The sequence below is a fragment of the Penicillium brevicompactum genome (genome assembly GCF_028827555.1).
Source record: "Penicillium brevicompactum strain IBT 35665 chromosome Unknown utg000009l_segment0_segment0, whole genome shotgun sequence".
NCBI classification, from domain to species: Eukaryota; Fungi; Ascomycota; class Eurotiomycetes; order Eurotiales; family Aspergillaceae; genus Penicillium; species Penicillium brevicompactum.
In genome coordinates, this window is record NW_026623212.1 from 630,076 (window position 1) to 658,015 (window position 27,940).

The 27,940-nt window shown below is 51.2% G+C and overlaps 12 protein-coding genes across 12 annotated transcripts; 2 read left to right on the top strand and 10 right to left on the bottom strand.

Moving 5' to 3' along the window:
* Window positions 1–148: 148 nt before the first annotated feature.
* N7506_011681 (putative clock controled protein (Ccg-8)) lies at window positions 149–1,607 on the bottom strand (the record flags this gene model as incomplete). Its single annotated transcript, XM_056960972.1, has 2 exons — window positions 149–1,380; window positions 1,475–1,607. The coding sequence occupies 2 exons, from the start codon at window positions 1,605–1,607 to the stop codon at window positions 149–151; spliced, it is 1,365 nt and encodes a 454-aa protein (XP_056805506.1).
* Window positions 1,608–2,565: 958 nt separating this feature from the next.
* Window positions 2,566–6,773, bottom strand: N7506_011682 (RNA dependent RNA polymerase; the record flags this gene model as incomplete). The annotated part of the gene is made up of 2 exons (XM_056960973.1): window positions 2,566–2,818; window positions 2,851–6,773. 2 exons carry the CDS (start codon window positions 6,771–6,773, stop codon window positions 2,566–2,568), a joined length of 4,176 nt encoding a protein of 1,391 aa, XP_056805507.1.
* Window positions 6,774–7,328: 555 nt separating this feature from the next.
* On the bottom strand, window positions 7,329–9,198 carry N7506_011683 (putative amino acid permease; the record flags this gene model as incomplete). Its single annotated transcript, XM_056960974.1, has 5 exons — window positions 7,329–8,595; window positions 8,654–8,814; window positions 8,866–8,872; window positions 8,949–9,006; window positions 9,054–9,198. 5 exons carry the CDS (start codon window positions 9,196–9,198, stop codon window positions 7,329–7,331), a joined length of 1,638 nt encoding a protein of 545 aa, XP_056805508.1.
* Window positions 9,199–9,795: 597 nt separating this feature from the next.
* N7506_011684 (aromatic alcohol reductase) lies at window positions 9,796–11,066 on the bottom strand (the record flags this gene model as incomplete). Its single annotated transcript, XM_056960975.1, has 4 exons — window positions 9,796–10,173; window positions 10,245–10,571; window positions 10,640–10,924; window positions 10,980–11,066. 4 exons carry the CDS (start codon window positions 11,064–11,066, stop codon window positions 9,796–9,798), a joined length of 1,077 nt encoding a protein of 358 aa, XP_056805509.1.
* A 2,396-nt stretch (window positions 11,067–13,462) lies between these two features.
* Window positions 13,463–14,407, bottom strand: N7506_011685 (uncharacterized protein; the record flags this gene model as incomplete). Its single annotated transcript, XM_056960976.1, has 1 exon — window positions 13,463–14,407. The coding sequence occupies one exon, from the start codon at window positions 14,405–14,407 to the stop codon at window positions 13,463–13,465; it is 945 nt and encodes a 314-aa protein (XP_056805510.1).
* A 962-nt stretch (window positions 14,408–15,369) lies between these two features.
* N7506_011686 (uncharacterized protein) lies at window positions 15,370–16,187 on the top strand (the record flags this gene model as incomplete). Its single annotated transcript, XM_056960977.1, has 2 exons — window positions 15,370–16,112; window positions 16,139–16,187. 2 exons carry the CDS (start codon window positions 15,370–15,372, stop codon window positions 16,185–16,187), a joined length of 792 nt encoding a protein of 263 aa, XP_056805511.1.
* A 566-nt stretch (window positions 16,188–16,753) lies between these two features.
* Window positions 16,754–17,751, bottom strand: N7506_011687 (putative carbonyl reductase; the record flags this gene model as incomplete). Its single annotated transcript, XM_056960978.1, has 3 exons — window positions 16,754–17,001; window positions 17,054–17,437; window positions 17,499–17,751. 3 exons carry the CDS (start codon window positions 17,749–17,751, stop codon window positions 16,754–16,756), a joined length of 885 nt encoding a protein of 294 aa, XP_056805512.1.
* A 1,253-nt stretch (window positions 17,752–19,004) lies between these two features.
* Window positions 19,005–21,938, top strand: N7506_011688 (uncharacterized protein; the record flags this gene model as incomplete). The annotated part of the gene is made up of 1 exon (XM_056960979.1): window positions 19,005–21,938. The coding sequence occupies one exon, from the start codon at window positions 19,005–19,007 to the stop codon at window positions 21,936–21,938; it is 2,934 nt and encodes a 977-aa protein (XP_056805513.1).
* A 450-nt stretch (window positions 21,939–22,388) lies between these two features.
* On the bottom strand, window positions 22,389–23,354 carry N7506_011689 (Voldacs domain-containing protein; the record flags this gene model as incomplete). The annotated part of the gene is made up of 2 exons (XM_056960980.1): window positions 22,389–23,004; window positions 23,086–23,354. 2 exons carry the CDS (start codon window positions 23,352–23,354, stop codon window positions 22,389–22,391), a joined length of 885 nt encoding a protein of 294 aa, XP_056805514.1.
* Window positions 23,355–24,234: 880 nt separating this feature from the next.
* N7506_011690 (uncharacterized protein) lies at window positions 24,235–24,827 on the bottom strand (the record flags this gene model as incomplete). The annotated part of the gene is made up of 2 exons (XM_056960981.1): window positions 24,235–24,746; window positions 24,812–24,827. 2 exons carry the CDS (start codon window positions 24,825–24,827, stop codon window positions 24,235–24,237), a joined length of 528 nt encoding a protein of 175 aa, XP_056805515.1.
* Window positions 24,828–25,060: 233 nt separating this feature from the next.
* N7506_011691 (MFS transporter) lies at window positions 25,061–26,688 on the bottom strand (the record flags this gene model as incomplete). Its single annotated transcript, XM_056960982.1, has 6 exons — window positions 25,061–25,588; window positions 25,640–25,943; window positions 26,011–26,296; window positions 26,349–26,408; window positions 26,466–26,523; window positions 26,587–26,688. 6 exons carry the CDS (start codon window positions 26,686–26,688, stop codon window positions 25,061–25,063), a joined length of 1,338 nt encoding a protein of 445 aa, XP_056805516.1.
* A 295-nt stretch (window positions 26,689–26,983) lies between these two features.
* N7506_011692 (class I SAM-dependent methyltransferase) lies at window positions 26,984–27,853 on the bottom strand (the record flags this gene model as incomplete). The annotated part of the gene is made up of 1 exon (XM_056960983.1): window positions 26,984–27,853. One exon carries the CDS (start codon window positions 27,851–27,853, stop codon window positions 26,984–26,986), a length of 870 nt encoding a protein of 289 aa, XP_056805517.1.
* Between the last annotated feature and the right edge of the window lie 87 nt (window positions 27,854–27,940).

A 27,940-nucleotide genomic window follows, 5' to 3' on the forward strand; every position in this document is an offset into this window, starting at 1 on the left:
CATCAACCCAAGCGGAGCGAAAACAACAAAAGAGGATATCAATCATAAAGAAAGAGACATGAAAGATGACATGCGATAATGCGGAAATGACAGAGTAAGAGAGCCCGAAAGAAAAATTGAAGGATGTACTGTGAAGTATAAGCAGATATCAAGCCTTCTCCATGCCAGACATCTGAACGTCATCTTGGATAGCGTTTTCCGGGAGAATGGGAGGCTTGAGATCCACGCCGTAAGCCTGGCCGCCGGGAGCAGCCTCGCTCTGCTTCTCTGGGTCATCGGACGAAGTTCCATTCTCAGGTCGCTTCCGTCCTAGTCGTTCACACCAGTGCTCAGCACTGACTAATGTGTCATTGACAACGCCACTGACTTGAGCCATCATGTCCAAGCCCTCTTGTGCCAGAACCAGAATACGGTGAGCACTGATTTTGGCATCCGACGAGGCAGCGGATGAATCTGGGGGAGGATTTGAGGTGGATGCCACCTGGAAGCGGTGCGGCAGAGACGTCAAGTGGCGACGCACGAGGTGACGGGCATTTTCTGGCAGCGCACCTCCAGCGTACTTGGAGACGATATCCACGACCTGTTTCAAGGTCGAGAGGACATCTGCCTTGACAGTCTGGATGCGCTGAATGAGCAACGAGGCATTCTCCTGGCGGCTGTCTCCAGCCTCGACGTCCGTCTGGGACATGCTCTGTTGTCCAGCCTTTTGATTCTCCCACTCGGACACAGCACCGTGGAGTGCTTCAATGGATTTGCCTAATCGTCTGTTGGCCCATCGAAGCCAGGTGAGGCAGTATTGCAAGCTTCGTAAGGATTCGTCGCTCATAGCGACTCCCAGCCCCGACGTTGAGATGACGAGTCTGCTCTGCCATGTCGGTTCGGCACGTCGCCCAGGCTTCTCCTCATAGTGAGGCGACCTCATCTCATCGTAAGGTGGTAGCGACTCGGCCATGGAGAGATCAGAAGGACTGCGCGCTCGCGTCGGCTGAGCCGAGCCATTCTGTCCCCTCTCGACATCCAACGTCCTCGGCGAAACATTGCCATCCATCTTACGTCGTTTGTTGGTCTGAGTTGAGTCCTCGCTGGTCGAATCTCGTCGCTGCAGCGCCCAACGTAAGCCGCTCTCAACGCCAGTCTTGCGACCTACCGTCCCGACGGTATTTGCGACAGGCGAACCAATATTGCGCTCAATGAACTCGGCACCAGACTTGAATCGGGGCGAGTATGATTTGGACGTGGCATAGGCCGAGACTGAGCCGCTGATGGCAGAGGAGATAAGAGGGTGGGAAGATGTAAGCAGAGACAAGAGTGGCTCTGGTGGTGGGTCTGGTGAAGCGATGGGTAGTGATTGTCGTGATGTTCGAGGAGATTGTCCGAAATCTGTAGTTCAATAGTTCCAAATCAGTTCCAGTCCGTCGCACAGCGATCCCAAAGCAGCTAGAGCGACAGAGAGCAGAGAGCAGAAAGAACATACCGGAGCGTAGCCCCTCCAGGGCCTGCGCAGCTTCAAGGTCGTCCATCGATAAAACACTGGCGGCTCGTCGAGAACGATCCATCATGGAAGCATTCTGAGGTGATATCAGAGTGGCGCTCTGCTTCGGTTCCATGGTCATTTCAGAGGACAAACTCGCTTTCACGTGAAAAAGCGCCTGTCACTTCAATATTCCCACTAGTCCATATTAGGAAGGAAGATGAGGTAATCTCAGGTACTTGTCTTCCCCATACTAAACACTATGACATCGTAGGTACCACACTTCACATGTCACTCCCGCGATCCGAAAAATATCGGAGAAGTCGCAAATTTGGGCTGATCGCTTCTGTGTCTTTGTGGAGTACAACGGGGTACAAGTACGAATACCAGTGTAGAACTATCACATTTTCGGTGTGGGCTAATACTTTGCAACTTTGCAACTCGTACGGAGTACAACGTACTACTTCAACTTGAGGGAATCTGCACTGCAAAACCTTTACCTAGGCACCGAGGATGAACTTCATGTACCCCAACATGCGCTAGGTGCTCGGATACGAGACCGAAGGATCCCCCTTGAATCCTTGACATCCCACGTCTCTCCACGTATGAGGAGTACGGAGTATTGTGCACGGTGTTCGGCCTTGGGATATAGTCCTAATAGTACCCTTTTAGGACAAGGATACTCGGAAGACGTTGGTCCGCCCTATCACATGTCGGAACATCTTTGTCATATGCCGATCTGCTTACCGGCGTGTGAGATCTTTTTCGATTCGTGGGGTTTTTGTAATGTTGGGCAACTTTCAAGTGTGATTTGAAGCTAATGAAAGTGTTGGGATTGTCCGCCTGATCGGGCTCTAAAGTAGTCTAAAATAGAACATGTGATGAGCCTTCTAGCAGTGGACTTTTGCAGGAAGCAGAACCTTCGAACTCTCCTGCCGGCAGATAATTTAAGCGTTTAGGCAAAAGGCCCTTGCATGTGAAGGTGGAAAAAACTCTCAGACTCTATTTGCAAGTGTGGCTCATATACGGAGTATCTCAGATCATATCATTCACATATCACGGCGTAATTCGTACATATCAACCGGGGAAGGCTTTCACTCAAACCAGTCCAGGTCCCCTTCAAAAGATACCATAGCTTCAATCGCATCTCCACCTTCGTATTCATCCAAGTCCATGTCAGGCTCGATCCCAGGAACCTCAGTAGCAGTAAGATGGGATACCATTTTCTGGTTCACCCGATAAGTCGCAAGGACATCGTGAATGACCAGACGAGAGGCCTTGCAGGAAGCCTTAATATGGCATAGCGTCTCGCCGAACGCATGGAGAACAAACCCCGTCCGCGGGTATCTTTGATATGTGTATGAAGCTAGCACACGGACCCATTCGTCGTGACTGGATTGCCAAGTATGGATGAGCGGATGTCTGCCCTTTTCCGGGGAGGGATGGCGCTGGCACTTTCGACTGCTTGGCGGGAGAGAGCCGAGAAGCTCTCGCTAGTCGCGTTGCCTGCGTTCCATTGGTCGTACAATTTGCCGATCGATGTCTGGATCCCCTCGAGTGCAGCTTGCAATTTCTCATAGTGCTTGCCTTTTTCTGCGACGGCGTTTTTGGCGTCTTTCCATGGCTGAATGAGATCTTTATCGAGTTCTTGGACATCACTTTCGGGGAATGCGTCGTTCAGACCCGACAAAATTCTAGTCTGTTCCGACGTGGCGACTTCGAATTTGAGGTAATCGACAATATTCGAAATCTTGGGCTTGCGAGTTGAACCTGGTCGATAGGCCGGCAGACCACGAAGTTGAGGACTCAGCTTCTTCCTGAAAGCTTGCCACGCGGACTCTGAAAGTTGCACTCCTCCTTTGCGACTGTCCACAAGATGACTCAACAGACAAGCCAACTCTTTGGCTTTAGCGGAGTTGATGGACTCCTCATATGCCAATTTCTCATGCTCCACAGTACACCGACCAAGGCTCGAGGTAGTAAGGTTGAAATCAAATGCGCTTTGTAGGAAATCCTCCGTTGTTCTCAACTGAGACATTGGGACCGAGTGTTTGGTAAGGCCATAGTGATCAGGAGGATACTCAGATGGAAGCGGAGAGTTGCGGAAATTCTGCACGATCATCGGATCCCAGCAGATCCACGGCGTATCACCATCATAGTCTCCACCAGATAGCATGTGCGCCAGTGGAACGTTGCCTTTTGTAGGAAACACAATGACATCTTTGAAATGGCGTAGGTCGGGTTTCCAGACTGCTCTGCGACGCTGAATGTCTGAAGGGACGTGTGCAGGGAGTCGACCGACGAGAACATCCACACCGTCCAAGAGATTGTCCTCGAATTGACCGTTCGGGTCTCGCCAGTTACTAGAGAAGCCGAAGTGAACTTCGTCTGCTTCTAGCACGCCGTATGGGTCTGCAATGCAATAGGCATAGGTCGAAAGAGGAACTTCAATCTTGAGTTCTTCTACCTGTCGTTCAAGAAGCCACGTGAGATACTTCCGCATCTTGATACGAAGCGGGTAGAAATCTCTAGGAGGGAATCCAGCCTCCGAGAACCGGATGATGGACTCTGCCTCGTTCGCCGTCCATTGGTCTAGGCGTCGCGCTTTACCAGTTGGGTCGTCTCCGCAGGGTCTGAGCTTTTGAAGCAAAGCGCGACATGAGACAGGGCTATTGGATTTGAGAACCTCTAAGAAGTCGTCGTAGAGCTGCTGCACGCCGTTACGAACCAGCTGGGCAATATATTCTTTGACAGGCGCGCCGTGCTGAAGGATTCCAAGAAGCTGAATGTTCAAGTCGACAGGATGCAGCGCCTTGGCCCAATTCACAACCTCAAAGGTCAGCTTCTCCTTGTCAACTGGACCAAACCACTGCTGCGGATGAGGGTGGATCTTTAGCTGGGAATCGGATATTTGGATCCAGATGTCGTCGTCCCCGCAATCTCTTCGCGTATTGTCAATGCTAGATTCGTGACGATCAACCATCCACAAGCCCTTCGCACCTGCTATTCTACCCTGGAAGCAACTCGGCGTAGCAGTGGTGATCCCTAGAGAATCACAGACTTTATTCGCAAGCGCCCTGGACATCAGAGCGCAGCCGTCATTCATCACGGGACGACCCTCAACATCTTTCAGATGGAGGACCTGGCTCGGCTTCAGAGTGACCGTATCAAACGTCTTCGAAAGACCAAGCGAAATGCGCTGGAAGAGCTTACAATTGCTCTGTTTCGCATTGTCTGCATTGGGCATATGCCACTCCAAAAGCTTCTCCACACTCATCGGCGTGGGCTTTTCGCCCTGCAATCGAGGGGCAGATATGGCCGGGAGAAGCTTTCTAGACCAAGGCTCAAAATCTCCACCCGAAACGGCAAAGAACTCAACACGGAACCGCGGCTCACCCTTGACTTTACGCTTCATCTTCACTTCTTCGACATAAAATGCACGCCACTTGCGACCGAGACAAGAATGATCATACCGAGTAAGCCACGTAGCCAAGCACTCTCGAAGTACTGAAGGATCAGTCTTCTGATGCCTGGGAGGCCGAGTGGGCGCAGGAATAGTGACAGTCAAGAAACGATCCGATCCGAACCTTCGATGAAACCGACACGTTCGATCCGTCTTGAGTGGATTCAATTTTAATTTAAAAATACCCGGCTCGGACTCATCGCACCAGTCCATTTCTCCGGACATAATCACGACCTCGGATTGCTTCTTTGATTTGAAGCTGTCAACAGCAGAATCCCAGGCTCGGGCAGATGACTTTTCTGGAAGCGGTTGGTTATTCCTCTGATTATGTCCGCTGATCCAAGTCCAGAATTTATCCAAGGTGTCATGAGAGACATGATCACCGACAAGCATTCTGTTGCAAGGGACGCCCCACGCGCGGCCAACTCGCTCAAGCTCGTACCGGAATCGCAACGGGATCTTGGTTGAGAATGAGCCTTCTAGTGAGAATGGGCCATGAGAGCGCAGCTCACTAAGAACCTCTTGCTTCAGAGACTCTTTCGTTTCAACCGGGTCATGATTGACCATCATGGAAGTAGTAGCAGCGTCGAAGCTTTTGATCATCTCCTCGCTAGTCATCACATCAACGACTGAGTCGGCGTATGTCGTTGACTGTGTGTCCAATGGATCAGAGAACTCGGTCATGACAGTATCGAAAGATTGTTCCATGGTGGTATCGTTGGAAATACCAACTAGAGAAGACGCTCGTGTTGAATAACTGGGAGCGACTGAAGGAGCCAGGGATTGATTAGACTTCGATTCGTCCGAAGCCGCTGTCAGCCTGTCAAGCAATTGAGGCTTTTTGAATTCGAACTCGAAAGTGTCATCCTCATTCTCCTTCGGAGGTGCAGCAACCGTGGGACTCTGCTTCTGAATCCATGCAGAAATTGTGGACTGTCTCAACGGCGAGACAGAGGCTTGGGAAAACTTCGGATCATCCTCCGCTGGCTGGCAGACCTGCGAGTTTCGAATCGGCGATCGAAAGATTCCAGGCGCCTTCGATGGCGACGGAGCACTCGCCTGCACTCTAGCAGGAGAATAAGGACCCGGCTGAGGCTTCGACAGCACTTTCGGAACCCCACGATCTCTCACAGACTGATTGACCTGCACTTTCGGCGGAACAGGGAAAGTAGCCGAATACTTCGCTGGCGCACGACTGAACTCCTGACTCTTCCTCGGCGTGACCCGACCATCAGGCGCCGCCAACGAATTCGAAGCCGCAGAGCCACCGGAAACTTGCGTCCGTGCCTTTGCCATCTGTGGCAGCTGCGGGGCTCCATCTCCATACCTTCCAAGAGGCGACTGCAGCGAAGCGGACTCCTTAGAGGGCGAATTAGGCGCAGTATGAAAATCATCTTCATCATCGGAGATCCTTCGTTTTTTTCGCGATAAGCCCCTGACCTGTCCCAACGGATCACTGGCTAACCTTTTCGCATTTTCCTGACGACCATGACCAATCAGGTATTCCTCGTCCTCGATCAGTTTCAAGAGGTACTGCGTGCGCTCATCGCGTTGGTTCGGGGTGGGGGCTGGAAGCGGGGTGACGTTCCCATGGGCGAGTAGCCCGGCTCTCCCGCGCACCCATTCTTCCAAGTCTGGTTTGAGCGAGCCTTGGAATTTGGCATTGTAGAACAACGGGCGCAAATGTTTGTAGACCTGGTATGGGAGTGTGGTGTTTTTCTCTCGCACGGAAGGCGATTCATAGCCCGGAAGTGGAATTTCCAGTCCGAAGGTGTCATTCAGGTCCTTCACATACTGGTGGAAACTGGGTTTGCGGTGTTTGGGGGTTGTTGGATTCATGGCGCACAGTCCCTACTCGGGCTCGGGACATTGAGGACTGTGGGACATTTGGGAGAACTGACTGCAGTGAGTTGGCTGCAGTAATTAGTCTCATGTGTGGACTGTCGCGGGGGTAAACAAACGAAATTGCATGGGTTTCACCCAGCGTCCTAGAACGAGGATAGCCCAATTGAGGCACGTTGCTGGCAACAAAAAGCAATTCTCAGGCCAATGAAAGGAAGGTCAGACCAAATTGACTGCTCTCATCGCTTGGCTGCTATGCAAAGGAGCTGTTAACTCGGGTAACCACGTATTTTTAGCGTCCTTCACAGCTGTCAGCTCCAGGGCTTCGACTGATTTCTGAGCCTTCACCCCCCTACTCGTATACTCGTACAAAGATACTCCAGATGGTTCTAGCATGACATGAAGATTCAATTGCTCGTTGGTCTCTGGTATCTTCCATGCGTAGAGAATCAATAGACTACCCCACAAAAAGATCATATCACGATGCCAAGCTTGCTGTGCAGTCTGCAGCAGCGTCTAATTCCATGGTGTAAAATACAATATTAAAAAAAGTCACGAGCACGAAGGAGGAACTTCAGTCAACCTCACTTGTCCCTGACCAGCCGAAATCTCAGGCCCACTCTTATCCGTCCACAGATCAACGTCTTTGGGGTTGACATGCTTGCTGTGGACAGCGATCTTGTACCCAACCATGAGCAGTATGTACAGAGGGATACTGATATAAGACGCAATGAAGGAACTGACATCAAACCTCCTCTCACCAGAGTCAAAACTGAAGGAGTCAAAGACGATAGTTACCGAGATAAACAAGCAGAGCACCAATGCAACGCAGGTTCCAGGCAGTCCAAACCGAGCACGGAAGGCTAGGGACTTGTCGGGTACACCTTGGGCTTTTCGCGCGCGCACGAAGGATATATGGGTGACGAGAATGGAGAACCACGTCAGTAGGCCGAGCATTGTGACCATGTCGACGAAGTAGCCGAAGACAAGGGTCGAGTCTTGGTTTACGTTGAGATAGGCCAATGTGGCTAGCAGCGAGCACATCCCCAGTGCGTAGATGGGTACGCCTCTGTGGGTAGTTCGTGACAAGAAGGCTGGGGCTCGGCGTTTCAGAGAGAGATCACACATTGCTTTCGTTGCAAGATAGAGGTCGTAGTTCGCGATTGACAGAACGAACACCAGGATGCACGCATTCAGAAAGTCCGGTAGCACTGAGATGCCGGCGAGATACAATGCTGCCACGAAAGCAGATGCGGCAGCATCGTGGGATGCTCGACTGTAGAAGGCCACGGAAATAGAGTCCTGAGGGATGATCATTCCCAGTAGCGTGATAGCTAGGAGATGGAACACCAGAATCCGATAAAACGTATTCTTGATAGCTCGGGAGGTGGCTTTGCGGACATTGGGGAAATGACACATCCCAGATCGCTCGCTTCCAATGTATGCAAACGTAGCAGATGACATCGTCGAACAAGTGATGTAGAACTTGTCAATCAACCCATCATGTCGATGAGATCCAAACGCCCCAGGATAAGACCAGTAACGAAAGCCTCGCCGATCGTGATCTGGTCCTCCACCCAAAGCAATAATAGTCGACAAAATCATGAGACCAAGCATGACAACAAGCTTGCACGAAGCCATATAAAACTCGATACGACTCGGAAGGCGGTGATTGATACAGTTGAGAGCAACGATAATCGACAGAAAGATCGTGATCCAGACACCGGGGTTGACATGCTCTGCATCGACCCAGTAGGAGACCACCAATGCCGCAGCGGTGAGTTGATTAGGCGTCACGATAGCATATTTGAGCCAAAATCTGGAGGGGTTAGCAAAGCCAACCCTTGGACGATGACCAGCACAGCCGGTCGACCTACATCCAACCCAAGCTGAACCCGAGCGCAGGATCACAGAATCGTACAGCCTGGTCTGCAACGGTGTATGGCTTCGGTAACCAAGAGCCTACCTCACCCAACGCAGAGAGGACAAGGTAGACTGCAAACCCAACGATGGTGTATGAAATGAGGATAGCGGCCGGCTGTGATGGATCAGTTTCTGCACACTGGTGAAGCGGTGCGAATTTACTCACTCCGCTCCTGTGCAAAATCAGTAGGGCTCATTATTGACAAATATTCCACACAAAGATGAACCCATGGCATGTGGTGTTCTTACATGGACAACGCTCTTCCGGTTCCAACCATCAAGCCTGTTCCAATGGCCGATCCGATGGCTGGGCAACATGTTAGCGTGATCAGATATCTTTGCAGTGAGACATACTGATGATGCTAATCTGACGGGGCGTTAGGGAGCCATATATATCGGTGAAACCCAGAGCGTGGTCAGGCGCTGGCGCAGTCGCTGGTGCCGGCGTAGGATCAGGGTTCGGCACGCTGGGTAAGAGTCGTGGGCGCCTAGAAAACATATTCCATCCAACATGCGAGGTATCAAATATTGCCAGAACAGACAATTGTATAGACAAGAGTCAAGATGAAATGCTATAAGAGGGTAGTCAGTGAAATTAGGTTCCCACGGTCCTAAAGGACGAAAGTCCAAGTGCCGACGCAAAAAACGGAAGGAGCAAGGTTGGATCACAAGTCTTTGGGATATATTTTCTATATGCAAAGAGTCCATCTTGGGGACGAGGAGAATGGCATATGAAACAAAAAAAAAAAGTAAAAAGCAAGAAGTGGATAGAAGCATTTCCCATGCCAACTCTATGATTGCCACCAAGCCCATCGAGGAGGCACCAAAAAGCCGGCTAGCGTCTAAATTCCAAAGGCCAGATAAGAAACAAAACGCCCAAAAGTAGTCGCACCCAAAGCACCAGTCGGTTGCAAACTGAATTCCATGTCCCCGTGGGGCCAGAGGGGGAGTAGAGATGTCATAAAGTCTTTATCAAGAAAAAATTACCAAGTGGGATCGGGAACGACTGGCGTTTGGTCTGTAGCGGTCGCTCCCTGGGTGAAAAGGCGGAGGTGGAACATGAGAGATATGTAAGGGTTTTCCTCAAGAATTTCCTTCATCGCGACATGAGCGAGTCGCTAGACTCGGTGCGGGGGAATATGCGGGTGTAGAGGGAATCGCTGGACTCGGTACGGGGGAAGTGTCGTTGGTGCTTCCGTGAGATCACGCGATCGGTATACACACCCTTGGCCGAGCCACGAATGACCTGCTCGAGATATTCACGGAAGTCCGTGGGCTGGAAGTCGGGGAACAAGTCCTGTGTGGTGTGGTAGCCGAGATATTTGGCGTAATCGGGGTTGTTGTCGCCGCGGATTCCCCACGAGAGCTGATATTCGGCCAGGTATCGAGGAATAAACTTGATCGGGTCGAAGGGGTAGGTTTCACTGGCCTGTCGGGCCGCCACGACTCTGCTGCAAATAGTCTCCTCGGGGACCTGTGTTCCGGGAAAGAAAATCATTAGTTACACTCGAAAGTCACTCCGGGCCGAGGGTCTGTGCAACATACATAGTTGCGATCGATCTTCTCTTCGCTCAGCTCTTCCATGAGCTCGTAAATCTTGTTTTGGGTGGAGACCAGGTTGTAGGCGAGGATCTTCTTGTTCAGGGTGCGGGGGTCGGAAATGATCATGGCCATGTAGCGGCCGATGTCTCGCAGATCGGTCAATGCGGTGGGCATGTTGCCATCGCCGATAATCTCATCGTTACCGGATGTCATGGCATAGTCGACACGGCCGGAGGGAAGACGGGGGTAGGCCAGCTGGTACCACCAGCCGACGTCGACGATGGTGTAGGGAACCCACAACTGACGAATCTGGTTGTAGACGATCTCTTTCTGTGTAGGTGAAGAGTCCGGTTAGTCTCTTGAATCTGTGAGTATGGGGGCGAGCGTCTGGATCGAACCTCATCACGGAGCCACATTACACCGCCTGGCGGGCAGACAGTAATGAAACCACAGGGCACGAAACGCTTCACACCCGTCTTTTTAGCCGCCTTGGCGAGGGGAATCTGATCCTGTTGCTCGGCGGGACCGACACAGCTGATGACCACATCAATCCCGGCCAACGCTTCGATGAGCTGTTCCTCGGGGGCCTTCAAGTCGCATTTCCGGACCTGGCAACCCCGATCCTGGAGGCGTGTGATGGCAGGCTTCTGGGCGGAAATTGGGCGAACCAGGGCAATGACGTCCTAGAGCACAATCGGTCAATAACTGGGAGATCTCGGCTCGAAGCTGACCACGTACAAAGTCACCGGTATCCAGCAAGCCGTTGGCGATGGAGCCTCCGGTTTCACCCGCAGCACCGACCAACAAAACCGTGGTCTTCGACATGTTTAACAATTATAGAGGAGATGGGGGAGATAAAAATGAGGGATGGAGGGGAAAGTTGAAGGAGAGAAAGAGAAGCAGGGATTGGGTAACAGGTTTAGGACCTGACGACGTTATAAATTCCCTACCCACTTTCCCATCGGTGGGTCGATTTTCCCCTCGTTTTGGGGGGGGTTCGTTTTTATTTTTTTTAACCCAGTGACATACTTGCTCTCATGACTCGACTTTTCTTGTTTTTTTGTGACTCTCTTTTCTTTTGTGCTATCTCTTCATTATATCCTGATATATATTCATTCACCATATTTACTCCGTCCTGCTCAAGTTCTTCTCACGGGCCGGTTCGGGGACCTCTTACGTCACATGCGGCTTCCCGCTAATCATGATGTTTGCGGCTCGAGGCCCTACTCTGTGTATATGGAGTACGGAGTACGGCGTAGTACTCTCTGTATACAGGTTACTCCGGACCTTGAGGGGGCATGATAAGAATGACAGATGGCATGTCATTGATCAGGAGACTGAAAGACCTCGGGAGCTGAAACACACTGATCAAGATGAGAGTGTGCCACCGGCCAAGCCCGCTGGTCCCCCTTGTTCCCCGTGCAGAATACTAGCAATCCCACGTCACAGATCCCGATCGGCATCACAGCTTACTCCGTATGCCATTCCCTTTTTTTACAGCCCACAGTTGTGGGAGAGGGAGCTCCAGATGTCCAGGACTGTGACGAAATAGCTTAGTCAGGGTCTTTACGGAGTAGTGGCGCCGTAGCCAAAACTTGGAGAGGCAGCCAATCAGAAGCCAAGGCAGCCTATAGGAGGCCGAATAGTAAGCAATAGTAATTATAGTACTCCGTATTGATTGCTTATTGCTACAAATATTTGGGCTGAGGCGCCAGCCACAACCGATCTTAGCCTGCTTGGGCTTTTTCCAAGGCTAGTTCATCGACCACCATTGCTCCAGTCTTCAGCGTCAAAATATTTTCAGTACCTCTGGTGGGGTAAGGTTACTCGCATCGCGAGTTTGGGGATTCCTCCAAATCCGGTAAAACAAGGGAAGATCTCCGGGCCGCCTGGTAATCATCGCGGGGAATGGAGGGCCCAAGCAAAGTGACGTTCTGGAACGAGAATCATGATCGTCGTTATGGGCGGTTAGTTGAAAAGTGGAAAATAGAACGCCTCAGCATGTGACCAAAATTGGATGCTCCGTATTGCATTGTCTCCATATCCTCCATCGTTTATAGGGAGTGAGACTTGCCCTTCAATAATGCCTCATAGTCAGTTCCAAAGGGTCACACTACTTTCATTCCAACCACTTTGGAACTAGACCATAAGGGGGCTTCCGGTCCACTGCGGATATCGATGTACAGTATATCCCGCGGGGGAGCGTGGAAATAGTGTCAGCTCCTCAACTCAGGGGTCGTCAAGAGTGCTTCTGCTTCCTAGGAGAGTCACGTAGCACTGGTGATCTTGAAAAGCGAGATCGGCCATGATATTTGCGATTCCCCTGATTTGATTGGTTATTTGAAAAAGGCAATGCCTCCAGGGCTACGACTCGAGGAGTATATCTCACTACCAAAGCTGCCCAGCTAGGTAGGATGTTGTTACGACTAAACATACCACTTGCCCAGGTGATCAACTGAATGATGTGCAAGACAATGCGCTCAAGACTAAACACACTTCTCCGTACGTACTCCGCGCTTACCTTGCTCTATGTACTCCGTGCATTGTGCATCGTACCTAACCATGCACAACACCGCCCAAAGCAAGGGGCAGTTGCCTCACCAGTGGTAAGCTCTGGACCTCCAAAAGCGCGGAAGTTCTCTATTGCTACCTCTGTCGACGCGAGCGTTCATTGGTCATCTGCTCCCATGATATCTCCGAAATCACAACGAGGCCCTGTATGGGCAGCACATGCTCTTGGCTATGCGAAACACTAAGACTATCTGGTTAGAGTACACATGTTCTATGTACTCCTTACTTCAATCAAAATCACCCTATCGGATACCCGCCCAGGTGGACGTGCCTTGACTGCCGAACATAGGACTCGCTCTCAGGAAACTTTACTCCGTACAGGTTGTTCAGTCAGTTAATGAACTGTTGTCGAAGCTCCCCAGACCTGCAGATCCTCCAATGTTAAACCAAACTCAAGCCTGGCTTTGCTAAAATATTGGCAATCAACCGACTAAAGAAAGCTTCGGCGTTGAAAGATAGGATAACTTGGGATACACCTATTTGATGAATACGTTGCTTGGTCTACATGATGGTCCTCGGGGCAGGATTCCAAAGTTCTACAGCGACAACAGACCAGAAAAAGTTACTCCATGCTATGAGGCTCAATCAAAAAGTCATTATGGGTATCCCGCAAAAAAAAAAAAAAAAAAAGAATTGACTCGCAGAAATATTCAAAGGATATCACAAGGCGTCACCCCAGTGGCTTCAGACTCAGCAAAAGAAGTCACCCAATGAGCAGTCTCGTTAGCAATCTGCATTATCTCTTCCTCCGAAAGAGACGGTTCAGCCCCCGGACTAAATCTGACACTCCTGATAGGAGCGCCTCGAAACCAAAACACCAAAGTCTTCTTCCTCTGCTCCTCCCTCTCCAGCTGAATTCGAGCCCATTGAGATCTCACGATGGCAAGATGATCCTCCCTCTGAGCTTCCCTCGCCTTCCATCCATCGTATTGCTCGTACAGCGAGTTAGTCGGGTCTGATGCCCAGTCGACTCCCCAGTCCGGGTTACTCGTAGCAGCGGGTTCATCCACCGCCGCGACCTCCCACTGCCACTCGTGCAGGTCGGCGATATCTTGCTTGTCTCGGCACATATTAAACACGCTCTGGGTACCCATATAATGCTGCCGGATGTGGCTGTCTACCTGGTAGTGCGCGTATACAACGATAGCCTCGCTTGCTGCCTTACCGTTCGCAGCCTCGGCTTTTTGGATTATAGCATCCACAGCCTCGAAGTATTGGCGTTGTTGAGAATAGGTTATGTCGGACCAGAAGGAGAGGTTGCGAGGTTGGCGTGAGCTTGCATCGAGGGGAGAGATCTCCTCGATTGATTCGAGTTTGTTGGCAAAGTAAGGCGGGTATCGAGAGGTGATGTATATGCCTTCTTTGATATCTGATGCCATTTTGTAGGGGGAAGCCCCCATCTTGCATGTTTTGCATTGGAGAGCCTCCTGCAGCGCGGCATTATGCCGTGACTTGGGTACGTTAGTCAACTGAGCACTGGTGGGTTGGTTGTGATTGGCGAATTGTACCAGTTTCTCCTTGATGGCTTCTGTCCAAAGCTTTCTGGGTGGGGTGCGGGTTTTGGCGACGCAGCCGGTTCTCTGGGAGATTGCCATGGTGAATGAATGAGCAATGAGGTCCGCGTAAAGGCTGGAATAATGTATATGTGAGGGCTGATGATCAAATTGAGTGGTGAGAATGATGTGAGCGAAAGGTGATGCCGTTAGGCATTCATTTATACAATCCATGAACGGCCTTTGTGTTGTCGTGAATAAAGGGGACTGGGTTATAATAGGACTCATTGAAATGCTCATAAATCAAATTGAACAATAAGAGATGCTTGACTTGAATCTCATTGATTCGAGCCAACAAAGGGAGCCCTAAGCGAACAATGAAGTAATTGTATCGCACCTCATAGAGGAACATTCATGGATGGAATCGAAGTTAGGCGACAGGGCCTTCATAAATTATCGAGAGTGAGGAGCTACTTAAATGAAAAAGAATGTTCAGGTATGCGCAGCTTGACGCCCAAGCCCATATGACATACGTGGATTTGAAGGTCATCTGGGGGTACAAGTAACCTTGGAAGCTCGGGGACGTGACTACATCCCGAGGACCGTGATGTTGGATCATCCGAGCGCACTTAAAGAATGTGCCCTTCCCCAGATAATATAACATGACACTGCTTGGTGTCTTCTCTTTATTGGCTTTCATGACTGGAGAAAATCGGTTCTTTCAACCTTACACACTTTGGTACAAGACCCGAGATTTGCGATATGGTATGGTTACTATCCTAGCCCATTCAAACGCATAGAAAGCTGCATCTCTCCAATACTAAATAGAATGGCTTTGATTTTCTTACCGACGAAATGTAACTGTGGTTGGGACCATAGAATATCCCCAAAGATACCTGGTGGTTAGGTGTCAACGATACTTAACCTTGGTGTCAACGCCCCATCACGGTTGTTCCCTCCACGCTACTCTGAGTCTACACTGTAACTCGCCGATCCACCAGCTCGTTTGTTTACCTTCAAGATCTACCTTGTTTCCCGCAACATCTTGACCCGAACGCCACAGCATGGCCGAGGCTTCACTCGTCTTCCCGATATGCTGCCTCACCTTCTCGTTCATCTTCGTCATTTTGTTCTACAGCGCGTCCATCAGGGAGCGTGCTGGCGCCCTGTGCCGCAACATCATCCTTCCCATTTGCGCATGGGTTGAACGCAAGCTCTCCACCCAAACCAACCAGGCGATCGCCATTTCCGAGCCCGCGTATGAAGTGATCAGCGACGAAAAAGACGAGGAGATTGAAGAGGAGCCACAGCAGTCACCCGAGCGACCATGGTTTTTCCCACGCTCTCAAAGTCGATATCGCGAAGCCTCAACCACGGAGATTGCCAGTCCGTCCCCATCCCCAAAGGCGCGCAACCCAAGTCAAACCCAACGACCCTCCGGCATCGTGTTACTCGCTGATGGAATGCTGCCACCTCCCACCGCAAGCGAATCTGACGAGGACGAGCCGGAAGGTGACCGATCTCCTTCTTTGACCCTGTACACCCCCGACGATTCCGATGACGATTGGGACAATGACTCTTATGGATCGAATAACGACAATCGACCCTTATCCGGAAGCATGGGATATCGCCAGAGCAGCGGAATCGACGACTTGCCTGATGTTTGGCAAGCTGAGCTCCAGCAGCCTATCTTTGCAATCAACTCTGCTGGGACATCGGCTTGGGTGGACCGGATAGTTCGCTGGACGGCGCTGACTACTTTTGCTAGCGTTGCTCCCCCTGATGTCCTGGAGGCCATGGATGAGCGGTATGTAACGATTTGAAAGTTTCGAGGATGGCTGCAGCTGTCACGAGCTTGGCGGCGGGCATGGGTGCTCTTTGAAGCGTTGTTCTCCCTTTGTTGTTTGCAGGGAAGATGGAAGGAAGATATCTGTGCCAGTATTTTGATATTCTATGAGTGAAGATACCCTCCGAGGAGGATTCTGTATGTCGCGCACAATCTATCATCTGAGTTGAGGCATCATGATTCTTGACGTAGTGACGTAGTGGCCCGTGACTGGGCTGTCAGATTGCCCCCATTGGCGGAGTCAATGTCAAAGCGCCATGCAAGGGATTTAAAATTGATCTCTGATAGGACTACTCCGTATGGCAAGGCTCACTCTCGGTTCTTAAAATTGAGTCGCTGAGGTCCTGGGTAAAATATCTGTAGAGCACGGTTTCTGTTGGCTGAATTCGGGCAAGTATGCAGCTCAGTTGGCATGGATTATGGGTTGCTCATGATAATTTTTGAGCACGGCTTTTGCTATTTCAACTAATCAACGTATTCTGAATGTCAATCGTTCCAATCGTCAATCGTTTCTCGTGGGAGATTGCCATGTATTCAACCCTCCCACCTGTATGAGCAGAATCGAAAATCTTGATCGAAACATTAGAAATGGCGTGGTTGATCTAGGGCGCACAGTAGCCACCATCAACAATCAAATCAGCGCCAGTTGTGTAAGTCGAGGCATCAGAGGCCAAGTAGAGGTAGGCGCCCTTCAACTCATGGGCCTGACCTTCACGGCCCATGGGAATCTTGTCGCGCCAGATGTTTTTGGTTTCTTCGGGAACGAAGCTTGAGATCTCAGTGGCAATGTATCCTGGAGATACGGTGTTGGCACGGGCGAAGCGAACCCACTCGACAGAAAGAGACTTGCCTAGGAAGGAGTCAGTGAATCATCAGCGATAGCCAAACCATGCAAAACGCACAAAGATGAATCACAGCAGACTTAGCGGCATTATAACCCGCTTGCATCTGGGGAAAGTTGACAATGTGACCACTCATAGAAGCAGTGGCAACAAAGCTACCGTATGTAAAGTTAGTGAGCCTGTTACCATTGGCATCAGTGCCTTCTTCCTTTTGACGGCGCCAGTGATGAGCAGCAGCTTTAGCGCAGTAGAATGTGCCGTCCAAGTCGATGCCGACGACGTCACGGTAGTGTTCGAGCGGGCCATCGACCATGGAGCCCTGGGTCCAAGGCACGCCAGCGTTAGCAATGAAGACGTCGAGTCGGCCATTGAAGTCTTTGACAACTTCATTCACTGCTTCCTCAACAGCCTGTGCGTCGGTGACTTCGACGCGATAAGCCTTGGCTGTTTGAAGATAGTGTGAGAAGTGACCAGGGCAAGCAGACTAAGTAGATCCCACACGTACTCTGAACACCATATTTTGTGGCTATATCTGCAGCTTGTTCGGAGCACTTTGTGTTGCTCCTATACCACATAGCCACGTTGGCACCGGCCTCTGCAAGGCCTTGTGCAACAGCAAGCCCAATGCCAGCACCAGCACCCGTCACGATAGCAGTCTTCCCCTTGAGTGAGAACATGCTCATCAAGCTGGGATGCTCTGGAGCATTTGTATTGTTGTGGACGAAAAGGCCGTTTTTGCTGACTGGATTTGCTGCCATTGTGAATAAGATCCAACCTGGTTAGGAAAAGGGAAGTTGTGGCTCGACACCCTTCTATAGTAGATCTTTTTGAGGGGCAACGAAGCCTCTCCGCAAAGAATACGGTGAGCAATGCGTTGGCGCAGACGGTCGGACCCGAGTCTATTGACATTTGGAGCTGTCGTCCCCATGATTAGACCAGAGGTCACTGCACAAACCTTGGGCACGTTTGATCACGGGTAGTGAAGTATCCGGCTTCGTCTGCTCACAGTCTGTTCAGTGCTCTGGTAAAAAAAGATCATATTCCGTAGTCTTCTCAGCGCCTGATAATCCCAATTGAACACAGAATGGTTGAAACTCACACCCAGACCGTCTGGGAAGGGCGCTAAACCCCATTGGCTCACTGTGGGTCTCCCGAGAAAGTGGAGCATCTGCCGAAAGAACACACTGCGGAGTACTCCGTATCCCCCGATTATATCGTCGGATGAATCAAAGTCTCAAAGACAGCTGTGTCATTCTGCAACAAGACGAGCAGATACCCCGTAGCATAGCCGTGGACGTTCTTGTGGATGAGCCCGGGCAGAATACGAGGCGGTGAACGAGCTCCACGAGCTCGTGACGACTTCGCGGGGAAGTCGTCCAGTCCCCGCGAGGGTGCCAACCATCTCTCGCAATGGCTTTTACCATGATCGGATCAAATGCAGTGGGCTTGAGCCCCAAGCTGGATCTTTGGACTGAGGCTTGGGGCTCAATGGTGGACGGTAATGAGCCATTACTCATATTCCAGCGACCGTGGACGACATGGGCGGACAGGGCCCTCAACCTCCATTCCAGCCAGCGAAGTCGACTCCCAAGGGTACTACGAGTACTCCGTAGTGGTACCCAAATCAACATGATTCGTCAGGTATGTCGTCGTCGAGTTAGGTGAGACGAGGGTAGTGTGGCCGCCAGCATTCCTCACACATCCGATAATGATGGACGGGCATTCCTCGGCTGGCACCAGTGTTTCCATAACAAACGGCGAGCCCCTTGGGAGATGGAAGCTATGCCAGCCTGCTCTTTTGCTCCTGCGAACCCCCATCGCGCCGGATGAAGCTTCCTGAGACGTGAAACATCGATATTATCTCAACATTGTCACTACGAGCGAGACATCGAACACCGCCATCTGGATACGACGGTGCCTTGGCTTCACACATGAAGGATTGGAAAACCAAATCCCCATACTGCGCCTTTCTGTCCCGGAACGAGCCTGGTGACGCGCCAGCGAGGCGACCATGCTGGAGCTGAGCGCCATCGTTGCTATAGCCGCTACTGTCGGGGCTGTCTTCATTGTCGTCTCGGTGGTGAGCATTGTTGTATGGGTGAGGCACCGCAAAGAGCGCCATGCATTGGCGTTGCTTGGCTTCAAATCGAAGGATGGATGTTATACAAAAGGGCTACAGTCGTTCCCTGTTGACACATTGACCGAGCTGAGTCAAGCAGAAGGGAATGTGTTGAGAACACACGGGCAACTGCCTTATGGAAAGCCAACCGAATGGGGTCAAATAACATCACGCGAGAGCCTACTCCGCCCAACGAGCAATTCTGGCTCTTCATTTCCGCTCACGGAGAAAGCTCGCTCCCTTCGCCACTCTCTCTCTCGATCTCGGTCTAAGCGTCTATCAAGATCTTCCCACAAAAGGTTTAGTTCGTTAGCCACTTTGGGTGAATCCAGCCATCTTCCCAGTCCCCCTCCAAAGGCTTCCATCTCGAAAGAAGACGTTCCGCTCTCAGCAGTAGAAGGGATTCTTGAGTTGCCAGCCGAAAGGACCCCCACGCAAACACCTGATCCAAACGACGACGAAGACAGAGGATTCCATCTCGGTATGCGGCCCATTTCAAATGCATGGCCTCTTGCAGGCCCAAAGGAACCTTCGGGTCCCTGGTGTGCTTCCGATGAGGACTCTCCCCATGCCTTCGACCCCCGACCTATGATGTTTGAGGACTCTCCACGACGTTTGCGAGGAGTCAGCATCGCTAGCCAGACGGCAGGTATCATGCCAGGACACTCAATTCCACCGCCACCACCGCCTGCTGCGTATCCCCCAGACCGTTTCAGCTATGCACGCAATGATTCTGTGGCACGAATGTCTAATATGAGCCTGGACACCACGAATAGCTCGATCCTAGATGAGGGTCGACCCAACCCTTGGGCAGCGAACAGCTCTTTCGTCGATGATAATCAGCAAAGCCCTTGGGGACCGACCGCCTCCTCGAATGACAGTCGCCCTAACCCCTGGGCAAGCACCACCTCGGTCATGGACAATAGTCGTCCTAACCCTTGGGCAAACACCACCTCGAATGACAGTCGCCCTAACCCCTGGGCAAGCACCACCTCGACCATGGACAATAGTCGTCCTAACCCCTGGGCAAACACCACCATCACCGGTCACGGTCATCCCGGCACTACCTGGGGAGTCGAATCTCAGTTCAGCCAGCGTGGCTTCCCCTCTGGTGGCACCTTTGTTCCTTACAGTGCTGCCGACGTGGGAATTGAAAATGGCCGCAGAAGTTTCATCACTACCAATACCTCCATTCCTCCAATGCACAACTTTCCTGTGCGCTCTTCGTCGACCACCGAGCCTCGGCATAAGCCTGTCCCTGTTTCCCCTCGGCGAAGCATGACAACTTATCACCGTTCTGAGGCTTCACTTGACAGGGAAGTCGCGGAGCTCCGTCGGACGGACTCTCTGTGCGCTGACATCCCGCCATCCAGGCATGTGTCGCTGCGGTCTGGGACTCCAGTTGGACGACGCATGAATTACTCTGGGTCTCAGATGTCTCTCGCGTCTCAATCCAGCCTGGTCCAAAACAACACTTTGCACGGGAACCAGGAGACCAATATCGACCCCTTCTATGTTGGCGCGCCTGGCAGCGGGACTCTGTTCCAGCCCGTCGAATCCCCTAGCCGCGCTGCAAAGACCTCCAGGCCTTCAAGCCATCTGGAACAGATCAGCCTTCCTTCAAAGACCGCTCTTCCGTCTGCAATGAAAGGTGGGAACTCACAACGCATGGTCAAGGGTCACCGTCGTCAAAACGGTGTTCATGTTCACATTAATCCCCCTATGTCGTTTGGTCCCACTCCCACTGTTGAAGAAGAGCCCGACGATTTCGACGACAAGATGGAGGAGCTGGATCTCCGCGAGAGTGCGATCAACGAGCCACCAAAGCCACCTCCAACATTGCCTCCAACCCCAATGGGCTCCAACTCCTCGCGTCGTGGCAAATACGGCAGTCGGAATGGTAACGGTAAACCATCAGTCTTCGGCTCCCTTGGTCCACTGGTAGAGGAGCCGAATCTGCCCACTGGCTACGAAAGTCCTTTTAACAAGAGGAATCATATCCCGTCTGTCTCGGTCCCCAAAAAGCCGTCCATCAGAGACAGCTGCAACCTCCCCGAGTTACTCACCTCCCTTCCTCCCAGCTACAAAGGGACTGGCAGCGGCCTCAGCCACACCCCTTCTCCCAAACGATTCGCCCCGCCATGGGAGCTTTCTGGAGCCCCGTCGCCAAGCCACGAGAACTTCCCAGGTACTGGCAGCCCACGCCGATCTGGAGTGAAGGGTCCACGCAATCAACCCCAGGCCACCGCACTGCGAAGCCACTCTACTCGCGTGCCTTCAACATCCTCCGATCAACTCCTGAACAGTCCTCTCGGTGACCCTAGCCGGCTTCCTCTTATGTCCAGCATTACTGGCACCGAAGGTAGCGACTGGCGGCGGTCCACATCCTCCCTTCACCGCACCAAGACAAATGCTTCAGACTGTGAATCACGTCGAAGCCGCGATTCACTTGCGTCCGTGGACAAGGATCTTGGTCCCATCGGTCCCTCTTCGGGAATCTTCGGCGCCCGTCGCTCTTCTTTGATGCGCAACCCCGTCACTATCTTTGAGGATGGTGATCGCACACCCACAAACTCCAAAATGCTTCCGCCGGTTGGCACATTCTCTACCCCCAAGGCCTCGCCAACCCATGGGAAAACCAATGGCCCTCGCGCCATGCTAAGCAAACAAGCTTTCCCCCCTCGAACCTCCAACGTCTACGGACTTCCCACTCCCACCTCACCTCAGCGAGGATTCGCTACCCCCAAGCGCAAGAGCATGGGACTGGGAATTGGAACAGCCACACCCGGTAGTCTCTACGATGGTGATGGGTTCCTGCGTGAATAAGTTGTTAATTTGTGAATTTTTTTGACTATGAATCTCTTGACGAGTCATTTAAACGGAGTTCGGAAGCGAGCCGTCCTTTCTTTCTTGTTGGATTATTATTTTTTATCCTTATGCTCACCTCTTGCTTGGCGGATATCCCCCTTTTGTTCGTTTTACTTCATTTTTACCTAGCTTTGAATCTTACTCTTATTCTTGACTAAATCTTCGTTTACGTTGCTCTCACCTGGCGGCCCTGGGATCATCCCATTTATTTTCTTACGCCTTCATGGATTATCGGTGATCTGAAAACCATGAAACTGATAGCTGGTAGTGTTACTTGGATCTAATATTCTCGAATAGCATTTCCCACTGTAAACCGCCAGTTCATAGAATGAAAAGTAACCATAACGTCCAAGTATCGAAACTCCATTCCGGTAGCTTTTGAATTACACCCAGCCCTCGACCCCGAAATCAATCCGTCTTCTGCCACTTAGTCTCATCCTCCTCTCCATTTTCCTCAGCACCATTCTCCTCTTCCCGAGCCCTCACGGTTCCAGCCCCGGGACCAAGCGGGAACGAAGGCGCCTCACCTGCAGCAATCCAATTCCCATCCGCATCAAAGAACTGATCCATATTCTCCGCCGTAATCCACCCAGAGCTCCCATCAACAGGAGGCGGCATACCGCCGTCCCCTAGCTGAAACACGCCCTCGTGATCTTCCGCAGAGATAAACTTCGCTCCATCCTCCATATCATCATCCTCATCACCAGGCTCCACAGGGTCCGGGTGCAGATTCGAGCACGCAGATACAGCTTCGTAGAGCTGCTTCGTGGGTGTTTCCGTCTCTCCTTCTTCGGTAGACGCTTCCACTGTGGCGTCCGCGGGTAACACCACCGTCATAGTGGTGCACTCCTCTTCGTCGTCGGCGGAAGGCGCACTTGGCGTCGCGACCTGCATGTAGAGACCTTGCACTTCGGTAGAGGATTCATCACCTGGCACGCGCAGCCGTTGCAGGGCGTGCAGTGAGATCGAGGGGTAGGGAATTGAGACACCGGCGGATGCGGCGGTGGAGTACAAGAGGAACTTGCTGTATGAGTGGTCAGTGAATGGTCTCTATTGAACAGGTCGCATGAAGACACGTCTGACCCGGACACCAGTGTTAACTTACTCAGATGTCACCCAGATGTCGACGCCGTCAATGGCAACCTCCTTCTCGTCGTCATCCTGTGTCGCGGTAGCGGTGGGTGCGCTCTCGCTGCGAAGCGCGTTCAGTGCAGGGGCGGCAAGTAGTTCACGCTCGAGAATGACGATCTTGCAGCGCTGGCTGTGGTAGTGTAACACTGCGGGGCCGGAATAGAAAGAGCTTGGAGTGCGGGACTGGTGCTCTGCGAGTGGGACGAATGTAGAGGTTTCGGGGGCGCTGGTGAGAGACTCCATGTTGATGTCAATTTCCAAGGTTATATTTAAATGCGCAGGGTCTGTTTGTGGTCTGGATATAATGTGAGGTTGAGGTGAAGTCGTGCTGAGGTTGGAAAGAGCTGCGGCGAGGAGCTTTTCCGAGTGGATTCCCCGATAAGCTTGCATAGGTGGGAGCTCCAACAGCTGCATTCATTGCCATTGCGAACTTGGTGACCTGCGATCAATTCTAAGATCATTGCCTAGGTGTTACACAGTGGAAATTGGTAGGGGAATATGAATCAAAATATCACTTTTTCTGTGATTTTAAGGTCCCAAGGTTAAATGACAAACCAAAGGGTGGACTATATATATTGAGGCTGATACCCAGTTCTTCACGATTACACCTCCCGAATTTTCAAATTTCTTGGAAACACTTTATGGGATGCCAGTAATTGGTGCAAAATGTATAAATCAATTTGACATTGTATTGAGTAGGTGAGCCCCGTGGCGACAGACTTGGGGCCAAGGGTATCTGGTACCCGTCTTGTCGCAGTACTGTAGCCGACCTCGGGACAATCCAGGTGTACAGATTTGATCGTGGCTCAGACAGAGGATATCCAAAGCAATAGCCCGGAAATTTATCTGTATGACAGATTCTAATGATACTATAGAGAGCATAATGCCTGGTCTCGAGGGCAAAATGGGAGGCTCCATGGCCCATGAAGTCGCCGACTTCTTTGATCGGTCTCTGATAGCCCAACAGCCCAAGGCGAGAAAGCCGTGAGACAGTGTGCTAGCTCCCTGTGGCCTGGATCCAGACATCTTCGAGAACGACAGGTAGACCACGCCTAAACCTGCCTCAAAGACTACTGCAGCATGAAAGACGCGTGATATATTATTGCTGGAGCCTTTTCCCCCTTCATTTCACACCAAGTCCACCAAAAGCCCTATCCAACTCCTCCCCCTCATCATGCGGCTGAATGGCAGGCATTTGCGACGCGTTTTGGTCGGGAGACGAGCTATCCAAGAGACTCTGCTGGGCACCGGGAGACATAGTGGCACGACTGGGCTGGAGTAGTTTCTCCTCGCGGTCCAGCCACCCAGGAGCCAAGCGTCTCTTTTCAGCAAGCTCGCGCTGTTTTATTGACTCTTTCCAAGCTTCAATTGCCTGGTCGGCATCGCTGCGGGTCTTGTTCAGGTGCGTTTCGAGGGAGTGACACGCGGCTAGGATATCGTCTGGATGAGCTGCATGCTCACCACTCGAGGAGACGACATAACGAGCTTTGCCATCGGGATTGCTAGGGTCGACCGTTACTGAGGGCGGGAGAATCGAAGTGACGGATTTATATGTGTAGGGTAATGTGACTGAGGTGGGGAGGTTGATGAAGGGTGAGACCGTGAGCGGGACCTGGGCGAGAAGAGGGTGTGGGCCTGTATAGAGGTGTCAGTTATGTCGAGTTTTCATACCGAAAAGGACGCGAGGCAATGCGACTTACGATAAGAGTCGTACATGATGCTGTTTGGATGTTGATGCGGAGTAGCGGAGATGGGGAGTGATCGCGGAAACGTCATCTCGGGGGGGATTTTCGCCAGTTGGCAGATGGTGGGTCAAGCACGCAGTTGAATACCAGATCGGCCTAGCCCGACCACACCTCAAAGGAGAAATAGGTACATTATAGTTTAAGAAGTGTAAATATTCACATTTAATATTGGGCTTGGAATCAATTTCCGAAGCATAGACAAGATTACTTCGTGTTCACAACAAACGACACAAGACCAACGCCACCTGACAAGATCCCCAGCATGAAAGTCATGACACTCCAGCCAAACCCAAGTCTAGTCACACCAGCTATGAGAGGCCCAATGAATTGTCCAGCCGCGATAGCCATGTTGCAGAAGGCAAAGCCGGTGCCCATTCCGCTGCTCTTGCTTGTGTCAATTCCATGTCTTGCCTCAATCTGGCGAACCGAGTCCGACACTTCGGCCATGGTTTGCGCCTGACAAGTAGTCATAAACAAGCCCACAAGGAATATTAGTACGACAAAAAGGAGCTCATGCTGTAGTGTGGGTCCTTCAGTCCACTTGAGTCCTGCCATAGGAAGCGAACTGACGATAAGCTCGATAGCGACGATCTTCCGCCGATCCCAGCCATGCTTGCTGGTAAATGTCGCTAGGGGAATGCTGAGGAAACTAGGGAGGGTCAACCCTAGGAACACGAGTCCAGCATTTGTTGGAGACCATTGATAGGTTTCGATCGTAAACAGGGGTAAAGTCTGATATTGTTATGTCAGAAAATCCAAGCTCAATTGGCATAGATCACATACCGTCTCAAATACTGAATACACAGTTGATATGGTAATCTCGACAAGAATCGTTGTCATAAGACGAGTATCGATGAAGTTGCGGAAAGACAGAGAGGGCCCACTAGAGGGCTTTCGAGCCGCAACCAAGGGGGTTTGCTCATCTGTCTGGGGGGAAGCAGGAGTCTCTGTTTCGCGCGAAGATTCCGCGACCTCGTTGCAGGCTGAATCCTTGCTTTTCTCAATGATCAGGACCCGAAGAATGATATCAACCACCAACATGGCAATTGGCAGCCCGAAGGCGCCAGCCGAGCCAAAGTGATCGAACCTAGAACGTGCCACAGAAACCAGTCAGATCGAAAGATTGAGAAACAGCGACAAGAGAGATCACATACAGGATACCACCAAGAACAGGCCCGATCAACATTCCCCACGTGAAAGAAAGAGAGCTATATGCCATGAATTCTCCTATATTCTCCGGGGAAGCCTTGTCTGCAATCATGGCAAGACCAAGAACCCCGATCACCGCCCCAGAAAGGCCTTGGCACACTCTTGCCACAATGAGCACAGAAGGTGAGCGTCCGAATAAGAAGATGAAAGTTGAAGCAGCAATCGTCAGATACCCAAAGATAAGAGGTGATCGTCGCGAGTGGATGCGATCACTGACGAAGCCGATTATCGCTATATGATATCAGCCAGTCGTCCATACAAAAGTATTCATGGCGAGTCTTACGAGATCCCACCAGCAATGCTGCCCCATAGGCAGCCAGGAGTATGGATGTCCATTTCTGCGCTGCGTTTGATCAGAGCAAGTTAGCAAGGTATAGTGAGATAAGGCTGCTATACATACCTTCTTCTTTCGATATTTGACCATTCTCAAGTAGCAGATATGGAAGGATTGGAACGATCTATCGAGCAAAGCAAAATTCGTTAGATCGTGACACAGGCAATGCTACCTTCGTGAATTTTACCATTCCATAGATGAAAGTATCAGTGAAGATGGCGAAGCACATTGCCACCAATGTGAACCTATCCGACGACCGGATCTCGCGGAACCGATCTACGACGGACATCTTGAATTGAAGATTTCGAAGAAGAATACAAAAAGGAAATCGAGCCCAGCGAAATTCTTCCGACTAGAGGATGGCGTGTCACGTGAGGCGATTTTAGATTCACAGATGGCAAAAGCGTCGATGTACCCGAGTCTGACATTATATGGCAATTTTTGATGAGATCTCCCCTTTTTTGGACTTTTCATGTATGGCGATCACTAGCGATTGGTAGCCTACATAGACATGTTGAAAGTCTTAAGACCAATTAAATGTGCCTTTCGGACCATGCTCCCGAGCTCCTATCTATAACCATCGCTTATGCCGCAGATGCCGCAGATGCCGCAGTTGAAAATACATAGAATGTCTCATGCTTGCCTCTCGTCTTCTCGAGAAATTTGAGACCACTCCCAGGTAGCATTGTCAATAGCTCATCCTCCTCCCACTGCCTCATTTTCATGGAGATATTGTTAGTTTCCAGAACTTGAGCACCTAGATCCGTCTGTTCGACTACCTGAAGCTCAAACGTCACATCTTTGATTTTGTCTTGCACCTCTCCGCGATGATTAGACTCTCGGTACATGATGTTGGGGAAAACGTGGCTTTTGATCTCCGTGACACCCTCAGGTTGATGGAAAGTGACTTGCTCACTCTTTTCGAGGAGCGACCCATCGTATATGGAGACGTAGGCTCGCCCGGTGCCTGGACAAAGTACACGGGAGACTTGCTCCAAAAACTTCTCTGGCTGGCCCTTCTCAGATAAATGGCTGATGGACCCAATAGAGAAGATCAGTAGATCAACCTTTCTATATCCACTTTGAACCATTACGCTCTCAAGGTCCAGTGCAGACCCTAGAATCCAAGAGACATGTTCTTTGAAAAGAGGATCCAGATTATCGGCAGCTTTGTCCAGCATATGCTGGGCATTGTCAACCCCCAGGACTTTCGTATTGAAGAAGTCATCGCCGAGCAGAGCTGCGCTGTTCGAAAGACCTTGGACAACGCGACCGGTACCCGTTCCAACATCCATGATCACGAAGGGCTCCCTGGGCGCCCTGATAAGAGGGGACCGGAGGTCTTGATAGACCTTCCAGTAAAGCGAAGCATCGTCGATAGACTCCGACTTTGGGGCGACTAGGTCGTAATAGTCGACAAGATATGGAGAACTGTAAAGATCATTGGTCGCCATTTTCGCAGGATAATAGCCTTTGAAGAGAAAATCCCTTGAGATACCAGTGAGAGGTGACCTAGGGATGTGGAAGAAAGGGAATGCAGA